Here is a 24,166-nt window from a genome sequence, read left to right as displayed (position 1 = left end):
AACCGGGACATGCAGATCTACTTCTCTGCGATGACCGGTCCTAGCCCTTCTATTGACTCAACTCCTGCTATTATGAAAAATCTCCCTCACAAAATGTCCGCCCCATTATAGCAGACCGGTTTTTTGATGCTAAAGGAGGATGCCGCCTCCTCTAGCATCCAAAAAATGGTCTGCTGTAAGGTGGCGGAAATTTTATAATAGCAGGAGCTGAGCCAGGAGATGCGCCGGGACCAGTCACCGCTGCGTGTCCTGGTTACAGAGGTGGCGGCAAGTGTTAATGGGGGTAAGGAGGGGGGTGTTAACTTTTCTGGGGGAGTTGGTGTTAACTTTTTGGGGGGGCGCCAAAAATTCACGGGGGGGGGGGGGGGGGGCGCTATATTTGTAGTTACGCCACTGGGGGCACCTCTGCCTTTAGGGATCGGCTTCCATACTGGCCACTGGAATTATATATTGATTTTACACTTATATTCATCTGGTACAATATAGTGTATGTAGTAGCAGCGGCAGCTCTTACCTCTGCGGAGGAAAGGGGCTGTCACGATGCGGGCGCATGCGCTGTGTCGTCTGCAGTACTGCACATGTGCAGAACCCGTTTTGGGGGCTTACCAGCAGCTGTGCATACAGAGGCATCCCGGAGGGAGGGTTACACCTCCCAATGGGACTGCCTTTAGTAACTGGCAGGTTGGACTTCCAATAGTAAGTCACCGCCAGTTACAGTGAAGCCAGAGCAGTCTCACAGACTACATCTTGCTTCACTTAGGCCTAGAACAGTGGCGGATTTTACCTGGGGGGGGGGGGGGCTGCAGCCCCGCTAAAAACCACCACTGTGCACTAGCAATATTTTCTATAATTTACTATATTATTTAATCTCTAGTGGATAGTCGACCTCTGTGACACCCCCTCTGAAGGCTGGCCACACCCCTAAACATGTGCCCATATCACTGCCTTCCATGGTGGGTACTTCATGCCCCAGCCTGACACTGATTACATTTATGAATTTATAATTAATAATAGCTACCAGTGAATAATATATATTTTGTAGTTTCCAAGACCAGGTTTTCAAGATGCATTATCATTTCCAGGAGCTAATTGACCTAAGCATCCTAACGGTGAATGGGGAGGGACCGATTTCAGAGGAACATTATACAGGAGAGACTGATACTGCCTGTAGCTCAGCTTTACATAGGAAGGACAAAGAAAATAATACAACCATCACATGGAAAATGAAGACAGGGAATGACACAGAGGCATAATGGAGTATAAAACATATTTATGACAAATTTGCACATAAATAAAATTATAAAATGTGTTTTCTCTAGAGAAATACAAAACCTCAGAATATTCATTCTTATTAGTATTGAAATGTACTAGTAAAGACCAACAGAAAAAGGAAGCCGAAGCTCCGAAAGTTACAGTATTGGTGAAAAGGATCCACTGGACCTCCGGCAAAAATGCTGTATATGTGGGTGTACCACACTATATTCAGCCTATATCTTCTCACCCCATCTACAGGTGAGTTCATCTGATTATACTGTATACTGTATGTGAGTATGAGACCTTATTACATATGCAATGATGAGAGGGAGATAGTGACTAATATGTGTATGTGTATGAATACATACCTCTTGTAGATACATGTATTGTTATATATGCATGTATTGTTATATATATATATATATATATATATATATATATATATATATATAGCAGGGCGGCACTCCAATTATTTAATCAAAATGTTCTGGTGCCTGGTCCATAACAATTAGAATACAGTACATTTACCCCCCCCCCCCCCCCACAGAAGATGGAGTCCAGCACGGCACACGAGTGAAGAAAGAAATGTGGTTTATTCCATATGTACACAGAATGGTAACAGCAGCGGTCCCGACAGCTGTTTCAACTGGATCTTCCCAGTTGAAACAGCTGCCCCTGATGAAAACTGTGTACTTATGTGCCGGTCTGGACTCTTTCCTCCGTGGGGGGATAAGTGTACTATATATATATACGTGTGTGTGGATGGATAGATAGATATATAGACAGACAGAGAGACAGACAAACAGAGATAGATAGATAGATAGATAGATAGATAGATAGATAGATAGATAGATAGATAGATAGATAGATAGATAGATAGATAGATAGATAGATAGATAGATAGATGGATAAATTAATAGCTACGGGGATGGATGGTCGGACAGATTAACCCACAGATATATAACTATAGGGAAAGCTGGACGGATGGACTAATGCACAGATACACAGACAGATATATAACTATAGGGAAAGCTGGACGGATGGACTAACGCACAGACAGACAGACTGACTGACTAATCTGTCCTTGTACACTTGAAGCAAAACAACCTGCTGAGAAAATTAAGCCGAACCTTGTAAGACTTGCAGACTACTTGATGGATGGGTACAAGAAGGATGTGAGACCAGTGCATAACTGGAGACAAGCAACAACGGTGAACATAGATATCATAATATATTCTATTCTCGAAGTGGTAAGTTCACTATCTCCTATGATTTTACTCTTTACATTTGAGGGACATATAGGTGCTTAAGGGTTATCATCAGTGGCATATACAGTATGCAGGGTTGCCTACCCTCCCGGAATGGCCGGGCGGGTTCCTGAAATTGGGTCCACCTCCCAGGCCCCCGGAAAGTGGGGCAAGCCTCCCAAAATGCGGGCAATCTCCCGAGACCCCACCTCAGCAGCTCAGCAGGGGAAGGGGGTGTCCGTGGGAGCAAATTATGTGAAATGTGAATCAGGTCAATGTGGCCCCACAACCCCACTGTGCAATGCCTGAAATACCAGCATTGCACTGCTGGGGGTGTGGCCATGAGGGCACTGGCCATCCCCTCAGTGGCCACGAGGGCACTGGCCACCCCCTCACACTGGATGATCCCACACCCCTTTACCCACCCCATCAGCAGCCCCGCCCCCCTGCCTCACTGAACTGGCTACCCTCTCCTCCTGGAGAGGGCATCCAGAAATTAGGCAACTGTGCATATATGCCATTCCTGGTCTATGAGACCATATAATAAAACTGTAAATTGTGAAATTAAAGTTAATTCAAAATAATTGAATTATTTTGCAAATTATTAAATAGCATTGCTTTATGCAGTCACAGAACATTCCTACATGCAGCCTTCCTTAGCCTGCATCCCCAGTTAGCCAAGAAATCAATGGGGAAATATATTAAGCATATTAATCAGGGGCGGTCAAACCGGTCTTCCAGAGCTGCAGATGGAGTGCCTCTCATACATCCCGAGCCCTTGCCAGATCCCCCCCTGCTGAGCATTAATTAAATACATTCTATAAAATGATAACTATAAGCTGTCACAGTTTTCTATTACAGTACTTACTTTCCAGGGTGCAGTGGAGGCAGCAGGAGCACTGCTGAATCCTCCAAAAAAACGGTGTGGATGCCTTGTTTCCAGTGATCGGCACATGTACAGAAAAGGGGTTGTGGGGCACAAAGTGTCCCGAGAGGGCGCCTAAAAATGGGTGGCTTTGCTTAAGCTGCAGTTTCGTAGGTTTGGGAGTCAAGCCCAAACACACAGAAATATATGGTAAAAAGGGGGATGTGAAACCGCGCTTTACCTAATAACATGCAACAGGTGGAAAATTAAAAAAACACATTTAAAAAAAATTATACACTTTAAAATGAAATTCATATAGACATAACGGTACTGGTAGTGGTATTCATAAAATGGAGCAAGGATGGTCACCCAGTTTTCCAATGGAATATTTTTCTTGTGTCCGTTCCTAGATATGCTTCCTACTTATGTCCCAAGTGAATTAGGCCGATGGAGGTAGGACTGTTTAGGAGTGATGGTATCTTCCAGCCCAGGGAGCACCAGATGGTATAGGGCTCAACCTGGTTTGTTGATGGTACAGTGTCCTGGTTATGCACGGCTACTGGGGTTTACTCAGGAAGCTGGTCCGGTCACAGTAGGAAAGCTGAGTAGGTGATCCAAAGGTGGGTGTCTAGGCTCCAATACACCAACGCGTTTCGCTCTTATAGCTTTTTCAAGGTGATATCTAGTATACCTTGTACCAGTGTTTTATACCCCAGATAATGAGGTGGATGGTTGGCACCTGTTGCATGTAATAATCAATTACTTATCAAATTCATTAAAATGGATATCGGCTTATATTATATAAAATAGGAGACAAAACTGAACTGAACTGAAGCTGTTTTTATAAAAAAACGAGCAGTAGAAATAGTTTAAAAACACATTTTACTATACAGTATATTAGCAGTCCGTTATCGGACTTCCGATTAGGTCATTTCCGGCTTCAGTGAGCCGCACATGCGTTCCACTATATTTTCTAATCAGGCATAGTAATTCAGCCTGTCTTGTGCCCTTAATCAAGATGGCGGTTCCCGTACTTCCGGTTTCCGGGAGCCGGCGCTTTCGTGCATTCCCCATGATAAAGTTTGATGGGAGCGGGTGTCACACTACAAAGCTCCCTTCCTTATATCAGAACCTTTCTATAAGTACCGTTTTAGTGCAGATATCGGGATTCCATGTTATATTAATTACGAGTGGTGCGCATGTGCGATTCTAACATTAACTAAGATACACAATTTATACATCATTAATTTATATATACACACAATAAATAGAAATAATGAGAAAAAATATTTTCATAATATACTTTAGAAAGAGAGGTATGGTATAAAGCTGTTATATTACACAGGCTTATGCAAATAGTCATAATAACATAATAGATATACAGTGTCGGCAGAGAATTATGATATATATAGCGGCCTTACTATATAAGCTTGGGAAAATAACATAATAGATACATAGGCAGAGTATAGAGGATAGTTCATAATTATGGGAAACGGTCATCTGTCAGACCACACTTAGGTCGACAGTCATTAGGTCAACCCCGGAAGGTCGACTGGCAGCAAGGTCGACAGGGTTAAAGGTCGACACGGGTCCAGGTCGACATGACTTAAGGTCGACATGGGCCAAGGTCGACATGGGTTTAGGTCGACAGTCATTAGGTCGACATGAGTTTTTCACTGTTTTTTCGAGCCGACATGTGGCGACAGGCGGTATTTCATGCCCTACCATCCACTAGGGCATGGTGGGAGAATAAAATAGTGTGCCGAGCATAGCGAGGCACCGTGCCCGAAGCATTGCGAGCGGCTGCGGTTCAACTCCAACTGTGTCCATGTCGACTGTGTCGACATTCGGGTAAAAAAACTGAACGACATAATGACTGTCGACATAAACCCATGTCGACCTTGGCCCATGTCGACCTTAAGTCATGTCGACCTTGACCCATGTCGACCTTTAACCCTGTCGACATTGGGGACAGTCGACCTTCCGGGGCCGACCTAATGACTGTAGACCTAAGTCTGGTCTGACAGAAGTACCGATTCCATAATTATAGACTGGCATGATGCAGAGGATATTTTTATAATGGAGAATACGGTACTCGTTTCCTAGCACGGCCACAATCGCGGGCATCGCGGGTCATTTCTAATGGTATGCGATGCGACCGACGCGATGCCCGCGATTTGCCATTGAAATGCATTAAAAAGGTCAAAATCGCGTCGGTCGCGTCGCATGCGGCCAAAAAAAGCATGCGATGCGACTGATGCGATGACCGCGATTTTACATAGGGAACAATGTAAAATGCCTCAATTGACCCAATTAAACATAGGGAACAATGTTAAATGGCCCACAGACCCCAAAAATACCCCCTGAAGTGTGAAATGGCACCCCCAAAAAATTTTAACGCCACCCCACGATCAACGTCAACCCGAAGCGTGGCGAGCACAGCGAGCCCACGAGGGGCGGCGGTACGCATCCGCCGACCTTTTCATACCCCCACTATCCATGTCGGCGTGGAGTTGAGAATAGAAAGTGTGGCGAGCGCAGCGAGCCAGCGAGCCCGAAGCGTGAGCTCGGGGCTGTGTGAGAGGCAGCTGCAGCAGACTGTCCTCTCTTTCATTATTTTACAGTGGTGTGGCCACGTCCCATCACATTGGCAATGTGATGGGACGTGGCCCATTTTACCAGTCGTTCCCAGTGAGCAGCATCATCCCCTTATATTTTATCAAAGGCACCATTGGCTTAATTCAGACCTGATCACAGGACAAATTTGTTCTCTAAATGTGCACTGCAGGTGGGGCAAATGTAGCATGTGCAGAGAGAGTGAAGGTGCCCATACACTGGTGCGATGTGGCCTTCTTTTATGAGATTGCGATGCGTTGCTGCTATGGATCTCAGGGAAACTGGCACATTGCAGGTGGTTTTGGTGCGATTGCGATGCCAGGCGCGCTCCCGTGTGCTTCGCATCTCAATCTCAGATCTCACTGGCTGCTCCTAATATTTCTCACAGCCCGTAGATCCTGTCCCCCAGGAAGTTCCCGCCCACATTGCAAGCAAATTGCATGCAACCACTTGGTGAGATACATCTCACCAGTATATGGGCACCTTAAGATTTGGGTAGGTTGTGTTCAAACTGAAACCTACTGTACATTGCAGTGTAACAACAAAGCAGCCAGTATTTACCCTGCACAGCGACAAAATAACTCACCCAAATCTAATGCCTGGTGCACACCAGAAGGATGCAGGTTGTGAGCGGATCGTAAGACGATCGTACAATTGACTCACGATCTGTAGGAGCACACGATCTGCTGATGACCTGCACACGATCTGAATCCGATCTGATCTCGACCTGTACCCAGCTGAAGGGTCGTTTCCAGATCCTACCTGCTACAGGTAGGAACCGTGAAACAAGCAAACAACCAGCGGGGCTGCGCATTGGATCAGAAATGGCCCAAAACATGCCCAATTTACATACAATCGGTCGAGATTGTATCTAATTTGGGTGTTTTGAGGCCAAATCGTTCTGGTGTGTGCCCTACATAACTCTCTCTGCACATTTTACATCTGCCCCACCAGCATTGCAACATGCCTTTGCCCATTGGAGTAAGATGTTGCTTTGAAATCCTTACTGAATAACTCCCTTTGTTGCAGTCTCACATTTAATGATTTGTTCTTGCTTGTATTAAAAATATAAATAAAAAACATCATGTTGTGTTTTTATATTATGCTTTAGGGCAACAAGACATTCTTGCATTAGACCATGCATTCCAACTTGTGGCCCTCCAGCTTTTGTGAAACTACACATCCCAGCATGCCTTGCCATAGTTTTAGCATTCCCTAATAGCAAAACTTTGGCAAGGCGATGGGTCTTGTAGTTTCACAAAAACTGGAGGACCTTCGTTTGGCCATGCCTGTTTTAGAGTGTATCGTGAAGTGCTTACATTTGCAGAGGAAACATTAAGATTTCAAACAACTAATACAAATATAAGTAATTGGTACCAAGTAGTTTTAACCCTTTGAGTGGTAACATCTCTGTGAGAGACGTGCAAAATATCTGCTAGAAATGCCGGCGTCGCTCACAATTGTTATATAAATAAAAAAAAAAAAATGTGCGCCAACTGCCATCTGCCAAATCACCAAATGGGGTGCGTGCACATGGAGACGCTCGCGAGCCCCATTCTCAGAAATGGACACATAAGTTTCTGAGAAGTTTGCATGACCAAGCCTGCCGGATCGCCACCAGCCAGATACTGTACCAGCGAATGGCGCACCGTCACACACACAGAGAACTGACCCATCTGTAATGAATAAATCAAATAAGGAAACTGGATGAAACAAAAGTGGGGCCCCTACTACATAAATATTAGGGGTGTGCACAGGGCACTTTTCATGTTTTGTGTTTCGGTTTTGGATTGTCTCTCCCATCGGGTTTTAGATATGGTTTGGTTTTGGCAAAATTACCCTTTCTGTTTTTGGTTTTGGATCTATGTTTTAAAAGAAAAAAAAAAAACATAAAAACAGCTAAAATCACAGAAAGTGGGTGTTTTTTTTTTTTTTTTGGGTTCCTGCGCTATTATTAACCTTAATAACATTAATTTTCACTCATTTCCAGTCTATTCTAAACACTTCACAAATCACAGTATTGTTTTAGGCCAAAAGGATGCACCGAGGTAGCTGGATGACTATGCTAAGTGGGTGGCACAAACACCTGGCCCATTTAGGAGTGGCAATGCAGCGGCACACAGGATGGCAGATTTAAAAACTAGGCCCCAAAGAGCACATCATGCAAATAAAAGAGGTGCAAGATGGAATTGTCCTTTGGTCCTCCCACCCACCCTTATGTTGTATTAACAGGACATGTACAGTTTAACAAACCATTTCAGGGACAGCAGGGTCTGCCACAACTGAGGCTGAAATGAATTGGTTTGTTGGGCCCCCACAAAAAAAGAGTTGGTCTGTCTGCTGTGTAAGTCCAAGGGTGCTGCTTGGTCTACTGAATAAGCCCTGCAAAGTCTACTGTATAAGCCAAGGGATGCTGCTAAGTCTACTGTATAATCCCAGGGATGCTGCTAAATCTGTTTGAGCCCAGGGTTGCTGCTGAGACAATTTTAACTATCTAAAGAGAAACGCTAACTTGGCAACATGCTATTTACAACACAAAGTGCCAAGGAAAGACTAAAGCCTTGACCTATGTTCATAAAAAAAAATACAAAATAAATATTGTTAAAGAATAGGAACTAACTGCACTCAGATATCACAAATCCCCAAGCAGAGTCCAAGTGTGTCCACGATTTGTGATGTCTAGGCCTGACCCTACCAATAATGTACTATAATTAATTACACGTGGCTGGTGGGGAAAATAATTAATTCTGATTTAAAAATGTTTAGTTTGAGGTGGCAAGATGACATCCAAAATGAAATGGCAGAAAGGCATTCAGAGATGCGGTGCAATACTGATGGTGGCAATTCAGGGGAGGATAGATAGATTTTGCACATCCTCTGTGGGTATTGGGAGGAGTAGCGCCAGTCAACATGCTGACATTAAGATTGAGGATGTTACTTTAGAAGTACACCAGAATGAGGAGGATATTGGTGTAGCTGGTGCAAATGACAATGTTGACGATGAGGATTCTGATGATGGGAATATAAGCAGTGCCGTTAAGAGGGGTGGGCAGTGGCATAACTATCCATGCAGGCTTCAGTGTGTAAAAAATAGAAAAAATAAAAAATACGGCGTGCGGTCTCCCCCACAGCCGTAACCAGCACCAGGCTGAAAGAGCTGGGGCTGGTAATAAAAAATCCAGGAACCCGGCAAATAGGAGTTCCCCAATGTTTTAAAACTAGCCCCAGGCTCCAGGTCCGGGGCTGGTTCCCAAACTATGGGGGACAAAATGAATAGGGGTCCCCCATATTTTAAGAACCAGCCCCAGGCCCAACCAGCCAGCAGGGTAATGCCACAGCCGGGGGACACTTATTATATAAGGTCCCACGGCCAAAGCATTAACCCTACCAACCAGGGTTAATGCGACACACTGATCGGCAATATCCCGCCTGTGGATCGGCAAAAATGGGGCGTGTCTGCGTAAACGGACGCGAATTGTCGAGATTCGGCCACGATCGCGACAATTCATGGCCGAAATCAACAAAACGGGGCCGACTGCTTTTAAAGTCGGGCCCATTCTGTTGATCTGCCCCTTCAATGCTGTCGGGAAAGACAGCATTGACTAGGCACCCGACGCTATTTCCCCTGTCGCATATAGCGGCCGGGTTATTTGTTTTTTTGCCAGAATATATTCTTAAAATATTTTATTTTTGAAGACTAAATACACATTTTTTTGTTATCAGTAAATATTTTGCTGCAGATATGTTTTTATTTTTTTTCTCTTCTCCCAGAATGAAAAAAACCAAGTACTGACCACATATGTATGGTATAATCAGGTAAATTATTTTATATTTATATTGTTTGTTACATAAGTATATTTTTTGACAAATTCTTATAAACTTTTTGTACATAAGAAATGGCTGTGTATCAAGATAATGACAATTATAGTGCTCAAATGAACTAAAATAGTGGATTTACAACAAAATAGTTATGTGTTTATTGGGATGTATCCGCATAGCCATGGTGCTAATTAAAGCTAATTGACTCATCCAGGGCTCTTCAATTAGCCCAGATGCTGGCACTTATCAGGCAGGTGAAACTAAGGACCTTTTTCTGATTGGCACGCAAGGCTGCGAAATTTGCAGCCTTGCTAATCCATCAGATGCCGCCAGCTGCCTGCTTTCTGACAAAATCCTTCTTAGATGGGCAAAACCATGTGCACTGCAGGTGGGGCAGATGTAACTTGTTCACAGAAGACAACTGTGTTATACAATAATTTGATGAGGGAGGCCTGCACAGTGGACCTGCTATTGCAGCCTCAGCAGCACATTGGAGGGACAGGTACCATCGTGGAGGTGGACGAGATCCTCTACAGTATGTCCAGAGAAAGAGTCAAGTTGGACGCATATTGCCCCAGCAGTGGGTGTTTGGAGGCATCTCGAGGGAGACAGGCCGGTGCTTCAGGACTGCAGTGGAGCGGTGGGATGCGAGCACCCTAATGGCTGCCATTGAGGCCAATGTGGAACTAGGTACCACCATCTTTAGCGACTGCTGGAGGGCGTATAACACGCAGCAGTTGGAGGAGGCCGGGTACCACCACGCAAAAGTGAACCACAAGTACCACAATATGGATCCTGACACTGGGGTCCACACCCAGAACATAGAATGCTTGTGGGGTAGTTGCAAGTGGGGGATGGCGTGCCACCACCTGGACTTCTACCTCCAGCAGTTTGTCTGGAGGAAGAGTGTAGGTGCACAGGACCCCTTTCAGCGCATCCTGTATGCACTGACCCTGCTCCCCCAACTTGAGAAAGATGACGAAGCAGAGCCGACAGCATTGATGTCAGCAGCTGCTTCCTGTCCAAGTGGTGGTGATGATGCAGCAGGTGCTTCATGTTCTTAAGAATGACTTCTTTCTAAATTTTATTGTTCGTTAAATTAATTAATTATTCTTTAATTTCTTCCTTATTCTTCTTTATATTTCACTAAACAGTTAATAGTTAAAAAATGTCATCATTACTGTCTCAAGTGTAAGATTTTGCAGGTATGAATGTGTTCCTGAAACAGCTCCACTATCCATGCCACCCCGAAGCGTGGCAAGCGCACGCGGTACGCGTCCGTCCGACCGACCTTTTCATACCCCGACTATCCAGTCAGCTCGAAGCGTGGCGAGCGCAGCGAGCCCCTCGAGGGGACATGGATTACTTCACATGTATTCCGTGTCCCCTTGCGGGGCTCGCTGCGCTCGCCACGCTTCGGGCTGACCTGGATAGTGGGGGTATGAAAAGGTCGGTCGGACGCGTACATCTTCCACCACGCGGGGCTCGCTGCGCTCGCCACGCTTCGGGATGGTGTGGATAGTGAAGTAAACAAGGACAACAGCTGTTAAGTTGACAGGTGTCATTATTAACAGGTTGACACCCCCTTTGTTAATGGTACCACAATGAACTGTGAGTGCAGTTCCTGCTGGAGACATGAAAGTACACAAGTAACACTACACAACTCTGTTTGTGACTCAGGTGAAGTAGACGCTATTTGTAACGCTATTTCTGAGTACAGCTGCTGTTTGAGAACGGGACGCTACTGTGACTGGGACGCAACCTCTTATTGCGGCCAACGAGATGCTATTAGTGGCTACAGATGCAGTTTGTGACTGAGACGCTACTACAGTGCAAATACATAACGCTATTTCACAGATAACGTGGTAACATCGCTTATTACAGTGAGCGCGCGCTACCTTAGTACAGTATAGAACTCTGAAAAGCTGCCAAGTTTAGTTAAACTACACACTGGACGGTATTCAATGTGAATACCAGCGAGGTGCAGCGAATCCTGTTTAGGATTCGCTGCACATTCGCCACGTTCCGGAGCCTCGCCGGCTCCGGTATTCAACGTGTCAGGGGCTCGCTGCCCCTGACCGGCGAATATGAGCTCCTGCGGTGAACGCCGCAGGGAGCCTGAGGACGGTGGCAGGCAGAGAGATGGAAGTCTCTCCGCCTGCCCCAGAACGTTTGTGGGGGGGGAGGTGGGCTCCCCGGGTGCCAGGCAGCACAGGCTGCCCCCCGGGTGTGCCAGCAGGGGATCGTATATTCACTACCCGATCGGGTGCAGTGAATATATGAATATCTAATGAGCGGCTCGGCTCCGGCGCCCCCTGCTGGCTGCTGTGTAAAAAAAAAATATATATATTTTTATATATTACAGCACATGAATAAAAATAGCATGCCCCTCCTCAGAATAAAATTCCTGATTTTTTGACACCAAATGTAAAAAACAAAACACTTTATTTTAAAAGTTCACATTCCACTTCTCCATAAAAGGATAGCGATTGCTACTCGGTGAATCATGGCGAAAAAAACCTTCAAATGTATTCGCCATGTGGTCATTGAATAGGGTGATTCACCGTTTTAGTCAATAATTCGCCATAAAAACATGGCGAATCAGGCTCATTGAATACCGCCCACTGACTGAGCCTGCGCGCTAGCTGGAAAGCTGCCAAGTTTTTCAAAGTAAATGTAAACAGACTGCTGGCAAGCTGCCAATTTGCAAAGATAGAGTAAACATGGCAAGCTGCCAATTTCACAGAAACAGTAAACAGACAGTGGCGCCATGAAACTACACAAGTACCGAAATTGTAAATAGCTTTGTTACAATTAGCGCCACTGGCTTGATGCTAAACAAATAAGCTGTTCCACAACAAATGTTCTGTAGATTAACTTTTATGCTGTGTACACAAGGTCCGATTTCCTTTCCGATGTTGACGATATAGTCAACATCGGATCGGCATCAGATCAACATCGGATGCAGATCGCAAGGGTTTTAACCCTTGCGATCCCGATCCGATCCCGATGCGCGTTCACGTATCGGAAGCCAGAAAGTCTTGGCTGCCTTGTCTATATAGTGCAGATCTGCACTATATAGTCAAGATAGGATGCAAATCGGATGTGCCTTAAGATCCTATCCACGATCCTATCTGATCAGATCGTGGATAGGATCTTAAGGCACATCTAACGTGTGTACACACCATTAGTTTATGAATATTTCCTTTTTCTTTTAAAAAAAAAACTATTACAGTTCCTTTTTTTCCTTATCCTTTTATTCAGTCCTGGGTGGATGAGTTTCTAACTTGGGATCCATCAGAATTTGATAATGTGACTTTACTGTCAATTCCCACAAAGCGCGTGTGGATACCAGATATTGTGGTCTTGGAATTGTAAGTATTATTTATTCTGGTAAAGCATCATTATTTGGTAACTCTTGTGAATTAATATTGCATGACTGTTCTACTTCAGTCAAACATACATTAAATCGAAAATACATAAAAAAATCCAGACCCCCCCTCCACTTATGTGAAACAATGATTACAATGACCAAATGGAGAAAAAAAATAAAAATGGAGATCACTTTAGAATAATTATAAAAATATGCAGAAGCTTAATTGAATACTTAATTGTTACAGTAATGAAATAATTTCATATTTCAAAATTGTACAGATACATAAATGAACCACTAAAAATCATTCTTTGCTCCTTACACCAGAGCTGAGGCTCTATCTTAGACCAAGCGGGTCATGGTGGCTAAAACCCCTATAGCTTGATCGCGGAGATCTACCTTCCTAATTAACACCACGCAGATGTACTACAAGCTAAAGGCTTTCAATTAATTGCATTATACCCGGGAAAGCACTTTACCATTAAGGAACCAGTCACAAATACTTACACAGGTATCGTTAAACATCTCCAATCTAGAGGTCGTACGTACCTGTTCCATTAACTTTGGGGAGGTGGAGCATAGCGGCAATCCTAACTAATTTTGTACATTTACAGTTAATTAGCTTACATATTATGAATTTTGGTGCGGCTTAGGGAATTATTAATGTGTACTAATGCACTGTGACATCGGGTGACATTTAATGGGATACTATGTTTAGTAAGGTTCGCACATTATCGCATTTCCTGAAATTGGGAATTTAAAAAACATCAGCTCTTTAATAGAATGCAAATTTGCTTGTGAAATGGTGCGATTTTTAGTATTGAAAATTGTATTCATTAGTCGTAAAAAATGTGCAAATTCATGGAGACTGTGCATTTTTTGTAAAGAAAAATGTTTTAGCAAAACAGCATGGGGTCCCCCTTCCTGAGCATAAGCAGCCCTGGGCTCAAAGAACCAGTCCTGGATTTAGAAATTTAGGGGAGCAAAAACATAGGGGATCCCCAGGATAAACATGCACAGTTTGCACTGGTCTGTGCATGTTTCTGTCAAACTCGCCATGTTGAAATGGGTTGTTTTGCGGTATTTGGTAATGTTTTACAAAAAATCGCATCCCATTAAATTTGTGAGTGGTATATTTTTCAATGGGAAAACATCTAGATACAAATTGAAGTGTGACAGGTCAGAATGTGTGACTTTTGCAGCAAAAAGTGTGATTTTTACCGCAAGTCGCATCCTATTAAGTTGGTGATTTCCCATTAAATGTCACCTATCATATCTCTTCATGATCAGTACTAATTGTTTAAATCTCCATATTAAGATTTATTAAATATATGATATTTTACCTTTCTTTTTTTGGTATCTCTACCAAATATCTTCTTCTTGGTGTTTCTAGGAGTGTTCCAGAATCTCTCTGGGAGAAGCATTCACTAGTTATTAATACCCTTTTTTTTGGGTTATACATTTTTTATTGTGCCCTATTTTCACTGTATAATTATTGTGTTTGAAGAAGAAGATGATGGACAATAGTTTGCAGTATGTTCGGCTACATAACTAATTTAAATTGAATCTGAATTCTAATTTAGATAATTAGATTATTGTGCTGAAAAGCTCTTTATTAGTTGCTCTGGGAACCTCAGTATAAAAGTCGATTATTGAACCACAAGTATGTTATATATATATATATATATATATGAGAAAAAGACTTCCGTTTGCACTACATGTAGCAGCTGCTCTATAAGACCTCCCTGTTAGTGGAGGACAGTATCGAGGGATAAATGTCAGACAGGCACTGACAAGCAATTTAGGAGCACACCTCTGGTCCTTGTATGCAGTTTTTGGAAGGTCAAAAATCAATTGACCCATCATTACTTTTAACCAATCTGTCATTCCGCTGGACGTCATCAAACGTCACTATAAGAAGTTTTTTTCAAAACTCATTTTGAACCATTCAAGCTAAAAAAAATCGAGTCATTTAGCCCCTGAAGAAGTCGTTCATCGACGAAACTCTTTGGGTCTCTATCCGGGTCTCTTCTTTATCTTGAAACCCGGCTTCGCCGAATCATCGTGTCAAACATTTACAGTGTCTGATTTTTCATCATGTTATATATATTTTAAATAAATTTGTTTTATAATTCACAAAACATCGTATTCAATATTAAGTCTCGCACTAAGGTGGCGGTTTCATCTTAAGCGCTCTCTATATCCATCTTCTCTCTCTCTCTCTCTCTCTCTCTCTCTCTCTCTCTCTCTCTATATATATATATATATATATATATATATATATATATATATATAGATTAGGTGTAACAAGGTGGCACTCACTGTTGGTATTCCCGGTTTGCGGTGCAGGGTCCCATATAAGCAATAATATAAGCACTTACCTCCCTTTTGTGGAGGGATGCAAAAGAAACCAGCACTCACTCGTAGTTGAAGAAAAAACGAAGTGTATTAAAGCATGTCAAAAAGAAAGCATACACCAGCTTTTCCCGACAGCCGTTTCAACTGGCGTCCTGCCAGTTTTCGTCAGGGGTATATATATATATATTTAAAATTCATGTTTTAGTGATGGAACTCCTTCCATGTTGTGGGTGGCGCCTACATAATGGCATAGGGGGAGAATGATGTATCAAACAGCTTTCACCAAGCACATTATATAGCAAATTAATGAGTACTATTGTAGGCCACTCCCCTGTCCTCTTTAGAATGTTTGATACATTAACCCTCCCTGCCTAGTACTAACTACATTTTAATTGTTTTACAGTGTGGATATTGAAAGGTCCTCAGAGATTGGTTATGTCTATGTTAATAATAATGGCAGAGTATTCAACAGCAAACCATTGCAAATATCATCTTCCTGTAAGCTTGACATTTACTACTTTCCCTTTGATCATCAGAACTGCTCCATCACTTTCACAAGCTGGACTCACACAAGTATGTTTGTCACTTTTCACTTTCTGCCTATTATTAAAGTGTAAAGTTGTGAAGATATAAGATAAAGTTGTGACGATTAATGTCCGTAGTCCAGTATTCCATCATTTTTCTAAAAAGGAATGGGGAGGCTGTGGGAAAATAATCATACAGAGCCTTGGGTAATACTTTCCTAATATATTAAGTGGTGTATTAATTGACATTTTTCTTTTCTAGTTAAAGATATTAATCTGGCCTTTTCGAGGAATGCTAGTGAGAATAATACTTTTCAGACTATGCACAAGATAGAGGGACAGTGGGAGCTCGTCCGGGTAATTCCCAGCTCCAGAATGTACAAGGGAAATTACCACAGCTATGGAGAGTTAAAGTTCTTTGTAAGTTAATTCTTTCTACCAGCTGCCCACATGTTTTAAGCTCAAACTTGTATATTTGTACATAATGATCTGTGCTAGTAATATTTATAGATGTCATCTGTAGAAGAAGAACAATGTTTTAAAAGAACACAATGCATGTTGCAGCCAATAGGGTTCCTCCTCCTCTTCCTCCTTTACCATCTTACAAAGTCAACTCCCCATTACACCAAATACATTTACAGTGACCACCATACAATAAAGAGAGCATCCTAGTGACTGCATGCTAGGGAGGCCCATTTAACACAGAGAGCATCCCGGTCTCTGCAATACAATACAAAGATCATTCTAGAGTAGGCCACAATATAGAGAGCATCCTAATGACTACCACAGAAAGCATAAACCCTCCTAGTGATCATTATTCCATATTAGGTAGATCCTAGTAACCAATATACACTATACAGACCATGCTAGTCACTGTTATACATTACATTTAGCATACTATTTACAGATATTATACTTTACACTATATACATTATACTGCAGAGCATTCCTGTTGACTACCCAACAATGACCATGACTTCATAATTAATTAACTCTCCTTAGAAATCATTAACTGTTAAGCATTATTATAACAACCCAACTCAAAATTATACAATCATTCTTGATCACACATTCCCACATACTATCATTAATTAACTCCAATATGATTAATTATTTCAATTCACATTTATAAACCCTTTATTACTTTCCTTAGTTTCACCAAAATAACCCCTTTTTTTATTAAAATGATTATCCTATACCTCCTCATAATCAAACTTACCTACCCCTTTAATAAATAAAATATTGTTAGGTACTTCAATACTCTTTAAATGATTCAATATTCAGTGTACAATAGATAGAGGTACAGTGCATAATTAATTTATTTTAATTAAGTACACATATCTACACTAAGTGCTTCCATAATACACTATGGGGCAGATTTATTAAGCTTGCAGAAGAGATAAACTGGAGATAACGCGGAGAAAAGGTAAAAGGAGATAAAGCACCAGCCAATCAGCTGTGTTTGAAAAAGACAGTTGGGAGTTGATTGGCTGGTGCTTTATCTCCTTTTACCTTTTCTCCGCTTTATCTCCAGTTTATCTCTTCCCAAAGCTTAATAAATCTGCCCCATTATCCCAATTCTTGAAATAAGAACCCTTAGCTATACCCATCCCTCCCTCTGGGTCACTTACCTGATATACTTTCTCTTTACTTTGGTGCATGACCACTTTGGAGATCCCCACCATATACAGTATCATGAGGAGGGAACACAAAGATGTGGTATGTGGCATGTGTTGTTGTAACAGCCCCTTCATGGCGATGGTGTTAGAAAGTTTTCTTTCTAGTAATCACTAACCACCCACAGAATGCCCACCATTATTGTATGAGGGCCATAAGTCTCCATTCCATTCACCACTGTAGTATTGCATGATTGACATTTTATCAGTTTTCATTTATTTTTCCATTTTCCTTTTCTGACAGGTAATAATCCGAAGACGGCCTGTCTTTTACACCGTGACTCTATTACTGCCCAGTATGTTTCTGATGTTCCTGGATATTGTTGGATTTTACCTCCCCCCAGAAAGTGGGGAGAGAGTATCTTTCAAGATAACCCTCCTTCTGGGCTATTCTGTTTTCCTCATCATTGTATCAGACCACTCACCGGCGACTGGAACCCCGCTAATAAGTGAGAATGACATTGAGATTTTGAAACTATTGATGAAAAAGACAATGGTCTGACACAGTAACAGTTACAAAGTTGGCATAATTGAATTAAAAAATTGACATCATAGAACTAATAGAATACGGTATGCGCCAGGTTTTCACCGGGCATGTTTCATGAACTTAGAGGGTGCTTCTGGTTGAAACGCAAAGCTGAAAATTTTGCAGCTTATCTACCCCTTTAAAAAGGCTAAAAAAAGACAATATACCGTTTAAGAGCTGCAGTGGGAAAGGGGTATAAGTTTTTAATAAATATATTTACTTATACCCTGCCTCTACCGAGTACCAATTCACATTACACTACACAGCAGTGCCTCTTAGACCCACTGCGCCATCTAGAGCACCTTAAACCCATTGTGTCAGCTAGAGCCCCGTAGACACACTACACCATTACACATTGTGCCACACACCATAATGCCCATTACACATTGTGCCACAGACCGTGATGCCCATTAAACATTATGCCACACACCATGATGCTATTATCATACAGATGTATGTTTCATTTGCATTATAGTGTGCTTAGTGGATTTGTTTGTGCTTTGAAATATATCACATTTCACATTTAAGTCTTTATAAGAATAGTTATCTAAAACGTTTCTCTTTACTTTTTATAGGTCTGTATTTCATATTGTGTATGGTACTGCTTGTAATCAACGTGCTGGAGAGCATTTTTATAGTTCGGATAATCCATCTGAAAAATATTTATCCAGAGGTTCCACAGTGGGTGAAGACCTTGGTACTGAAGAAGATGGCCACCTGGCTTTGCCAAAAGGAAGGAGTTCTGATTGAAAAATCTAGCAATAGGTCTGAGAATATGGAAAGCTGTAGTACCGGTATGTCTGAGAATATGGAGAGCTGTAGTACTGGTATGTCTGAGAATATGGAGAGCTGTAGCACTAGCAATGGTACAGATGGGGCAGGTCCCATCTTGGCAGGGGATGGCGCTGGCGTCGCCAGCCGCCATCCCCCGCCAGCGCCATGGCGATGGTGAGAAGGGGACGCGCGCGCACGAGAGGCGCGCGCGTCCCCTTCCGACGGCGCTTCCATCCGTTCCCCCGGGGTCCCGCCGGCTTGCCGGCGGTAACCCGGGGTCCCCGCCGCCTGCCCGCATCCCCCCCTAACCCCCCCTAACCCTGTCCGTCTCCCTGAGGCGGAGATGGACAGGGTTTCCGTCGCGCTGGCGACGGAGATTGAGACGCGCGTGCGCGTGAGACGCACGCGCGTCTCAGTGTATTCGCTGGCGCGGCTGCTGGCGGGTCGCCAGGGCGGACGTTCTGGCGATCCGCCAGTCAGGATGGGACCTGCCCCATCTGTATGTCTGAGAATATGGAGAGCTGTATCAATGGTATGGGGGAGATTCTCTAAGCTAAAAATGCGGTACCGACCAACCACCGCCCCACACGGACCCCCGGCGCCCCGCATCACCCCCCCTCACCTGTGTCCGGGCAGCACAGAGCTGTTCTGCCCGGACCTGTGACCTCCTCCTCCCTGCACTGACCTCTTCCGGGTGCAGGGAGGAGGAGGGCCTGGTGCAGCAGCAGCAGCGCCGGGTAAGGGAGGGAGGGGAGAGCCACCGGGTCCCCATGGGACCCACTGACTCTATCGCAAAGGACAGCTCTTAACGCAAGAGCTGTCCTTTGCCATAATTATCGCATATGTTAGTGCATATGCGATAATTATGAATGCGAAGTGCGGCAATTTGGGGGGCGGAGCTGGGGTGATGATGTTAGAGCATTCCCCCCCAATATGTCTGAGAAGATGGAGAGCTGTAGTACCAGTATGTCTAAGAAGATGGAGAGCTGTGGTACTGGTATGTCTGAGAATATGGAGGACTTTAGTATCGGTATGTCCAGTGGCGTAACTATAAATTTTGCTCCGTCCGGGCAAAAAAAGTTTCTGGCGCACGGCTGCCAGAAAAAAATAGATGCTCTGTGTAGGCGCAAAATGTCTATTCACCCCTGCTCTGCCAAGCAGAGCACCGAGTGACAGGGCGTCTCCCAACTGCCCCTCCTCCCATCGCAGGACATTGCTGCCCTTGGGTGGGACAGAGGTTCAGTCACAAAAAAAATCCCTGTCCCACGAAAATCTGTACAGGTAGGAAGTACTGTATGCTGACAGATGCTAACGCATGGACACGCAGACGCTGACAAACAGACAGATGATGACAAATGGACAGATCCTAAAATATGGGCGCTGACAAGTTGATACATGGATGCTGACACAGACACATATGTTGACACATGGACACTGACAGATGCCTATACACAGGGATACACTGATACACAGACTGCACATAGAGACACTGATGCTGACAGACTCTGACATCTAGAGACATAACACAGAAACCCAGACACTGACACAAATATGCTGACATGTGATGACACAGACTGACTGTTTTGCATCCCACTGTAGAAAACCCAGGGTTTTGTTGTGTTCAGCTCCTGTGCTGAAGCCTGTAGAAGGGGAGGGCTCTGTAACCGGAGTGCAGAGTGCAGGGGAAGAGAAGGCAGCCGCTGGAGCAGGACAGTGAAGATAGAACAGAAAGCAGGGAGAGGGACGATGCTGCAGCTGCCCAGCCTGCGCGGACGGAGTTTATGCTGTGTACTGTGTACACAGACGAACTTCCTGCCTGTGTGCTGCTGCTGGTAGGAAGGGAGGTAGAGACAGACAGTGAGGACGGACCTCACCTCAGCTGTGCAGGTTAGAGTGAGGGGCTTCCGGCGCCCACGCAGCCCCCGCTCCTCCAAGCAGTGGCGGGGGCTGCCTTACACAAGCTACGCCACTGGGTATGTCTGAGACTTTGGAGAGCTGTAGTACTGGTATGTCTGAGAATATGGAGAGTTGTGGTACTGGTATGTCTGAGAAGATGGAGAGCTGTAGGAATGGTATGTCTGAGAAGATGGAGAGCTGTAGCAATGGTATGTCTGAGAAGATGGAGAGCTGTTGTACCAGTATGTCTAAGAAGATGGAGAGCTGTGGTACTGGTATGTCTGAGAATATGGAGAGCTGTGGTACTGGTATGTCTGAGAATATGGAGGGCTGTAGTACCTGTATGTCTGAAAATATGGAGAGCTGTAGTACTGGTATGTCTTAGAATATGGAGAGTTGTGGTACTGGTATGTCTGAGAATATGGAGAGCTGTAGTACCGGTATGTCTGAGAATATGGAGTGTTGTGGTACTGGCATATCTGAGCATATGGAGAGCTGTGGTACTGGTATGTCTGAGAATATGGAGAGCTGTAGTACTGGTATGTCTGAGAATATGGAGAGCTGTGGTACTGGTATGTCTGAGAATATGGAGAGCTGTAGTACCGGTATGTCTGAGAATATGGAGAGTTGTGGTACTGGCATAGCTGAGAATATGGAGAGCTGTGGTACTGGTATGTCTGAGAATATGGAGAGCTGTAGTACTGGTATGTCTGAGAATATGGAGAGCTGTGGTACTGGTATGTCTAAGAATATGGAGAGCTGTAGTACTGGTAAGCACCAGACTGCAGCATAAAAAGTTTATTTTTTTTTAATTTATTTCATATACGAAAATACTTACAGGTGGACCCATTCTTGTTTCCGCCAGACCACCATCTGCAGGTTTCTGGCGTATGGCGATCCGGCAGATGGGGACAGGATATAGACGCGCGAGCCTCCATTGCAAAGAAAGGGGCACGTGAGTGTCTTGCCCCTTCTGGCAGATGGCGCAGGGTGGCAGGTGCTCTGATGACAGCGGCTCCATCTGTAATTGGCAAATCTGAGGTGATGATGGCGCAATGAGATCGTATATTGTATAAAGCACTGTGGAATGTGTGTGCACTATATAAATATATAATACTGGTAATAAATAAATAAATATGCTAATTATTTTATTTTTTAGTCATTATGACTGTAAATTTATTTATTATTTATTTACAGTTTCTTATATTGCGCAGCATATTCCATTGTGCTTTACAATTGGAAACAACAGTGATTAAACAAACTGTGTAGTAACAAGCAGACGTAGAGGTAGGAGGGCCCGGCTCACAATCTATAGATCTAATGTTTGTACTATCTGCCTGCATATATTTATTTATAAATATATTTATTTTTATATAGCACCATAATCTTTATTGTGTCTAAGTGTTAGGAACCATTAGTATGGTTCAGTTCTGTTTTGTGTTCTGTTTAGTTTGTGTTTGGGATTTGACTCTTTGGTGGCCTCCGGTGGTCAGTATGTGCCATTGCAGCTCAAATCTTTTGGAGTCTTGATTTATTCACAAGGCTGATTGATAATGAGCTCATTATTCCTGTTGGCAGGTTGGCTGGAGATGTCACAGGTGTGCTAATCACCTGAGTCCTTCTTAAGGCATTCTCCCCAGCAATGTAGAGCAGGTGATAGCTTCCTGTTTCCTGGTTTGCTATGTCCTGTATTGGATTGTCTTGTTCTGTCAAATCTCTTGTCCTGCTGCAGTCTGGGTCAAGTCATCCTGTGCCTTATGCAGGATTCTTCCTGGGACGTGCTGCTGCTACCTTTCCTGCGTGAGCATGCTGACTCCCAAGCATCTGGGAACCAATCCCTTCCATCTTTTGCCCGGTGTTGTGAGTGGTCTTAGGCTACAGTTAGGTTGCACTGTGGTGCATGTCATTTGCCCAAGAGGAGGTTGGGCATTATTTCTACAGTTTATTTATGTCGGGTTGTTGGTTGTTCCCCTATAAGTTGTGCTAGGAACAACTTGTCTGTGTGCAACGAGGTCGTCTGGTGTTTGGTTGCGACAGGGTCGCTTGACTGTTGTTTTGGTTGCGACAGAGTCGCAGTATTCTCATTATTATTTTTCACTTGTGTCACTTCAGGGACTGGTAGTTCTGCATTATCCTCTTTAGTCGAGGTTATTAATTTAGTCAGATTGTCATCTTGGACCTATCCTTGGTGGTCGTTGTGGGCTTGTCACCACCTAACACCTTGCTGCACCGGAGCTTGGGCGGGCCTAACTTGCCCTTTCAGCCGTGGCGGCTACAGGCGAAGCCTAGCATCCCGCAGTCCACGACCATCTATCAGGGAGGGCCAATAGAGTGAGGTTAGAGGCAGCACCACCATACAGTCTGGGAGATGTTCAGTTACCTCAGTTACTCCCCAGATCATCACATTATAGAGTGAGGTTAGAGGCAGCACCACCATACAGTCTGGGAGACGTTCTGTTACCTTAGTTACTCCCTGGATCGTAACAGTCCACCATCGAGTCTGGGAGACGTTCACTATGCGGATTTGGGATGATTTCATCCGATTTTGGCACTTTGGGCCGATAACCGGGTGAAATCGGACCAAAATCGCAGGTGTGTGATAGCGATCCGATCCAATGCGCGGTCCCGTGCGCATCAGACCAGATCAGGGAGGTCGGACGGTCAGCACATAAGATCACATCCAACCTCCCTGTATGCATATGCCTGCCCACCTGACAGGCATATGCATGAAGACTAACCGGGGGGGCAGTGGGGCGGGCATCGGGTCCCTGAGTGCTTAGCTGGCAGCACCGGCGAGTGCTGACCTGGCTGGGCGGTGTGATGATCTCAGATATCATTCAGCAGCGCTGCAGGATGGGACGTGCAGTGGCGGGTATTACATTTTTAAAATAACTGACAAATGACTGGCCGTTCTCTGATTGGCTAAGCTCTCAGCCGATCAGAGAACTGCCAGTCATTTGACAGGTATTTTAAAAATCTAATACCCGCCACTGCATGTACCGTCCCGCAGTGCAGCTGATATCTGTTATCATCACACCACCCGGCCAGGTCAACACTCGCCGGGGCAGCCAGCTAAGTGCTCAGGGCCCCGCTGCCCGCCCCACTGCTCCCCCTGATGAGGATCACCGCCTGCCCCCTGCTTCCCGACATGTGATAAATCGCAAGCGATTTATCACATGTAAAATTTGGCTCGTCAAGTGGCAAATTGTATGTGAGGCTCCCGGGCGTCTCACAGGAG

At 44.1% G+C, this 24,166-nt stretch overlaps 1 protein-coding gene across 1 annotated transcript; it reads left to right on the top strand.

The window, feature by feature from the left end:
- Positions 1-1,451: 1,451 nt before the first annotated feature.
- Positions 1,452-20,669, top strand: LOC146041619 (5-hydroxytryptamine receptor 3A-like). Its single transcript, XM_083161557.1, has 9 exons — positions 1,452-1,512; positions 2,353-2,504; positions 9,754-9,798; positions 13,066-13,175; positions 15,936-16,105; positions 16,319-16,476; positions 17,977-18,181; positions 18,834-19,124; positions 20,632-20,669. The coding sequence occupies exons 1-9, from the start codon at positions 1,452-1,454 to the stop codon at positions 20,667-20,669; spliced, it is 1,230 nt and encodes a 409-aa protein (XP_083017683.1).
- The last annotated feature ends 3,497 nt before the right edge of the window (positions 20,670-24,166 follow it).

The sequence above is a fragment of the Crinia signifera genome, chromosome 19 (assembly GCF_055691185.1).
Source record: "Crinia signifera chromosome 19, ASM5569118v1, whole genome shotgun sequence".
Classification (NCBI taxonomy): domain Eukaryota; kingdom Metazoa; phylum Chordata; class Amphibia; order Anura; family Myobatrachidae; genus Crinia; species Crinia signifera.
This window is presented reverse-complemented; position numbering and strand designations above follow the sequence as displayed.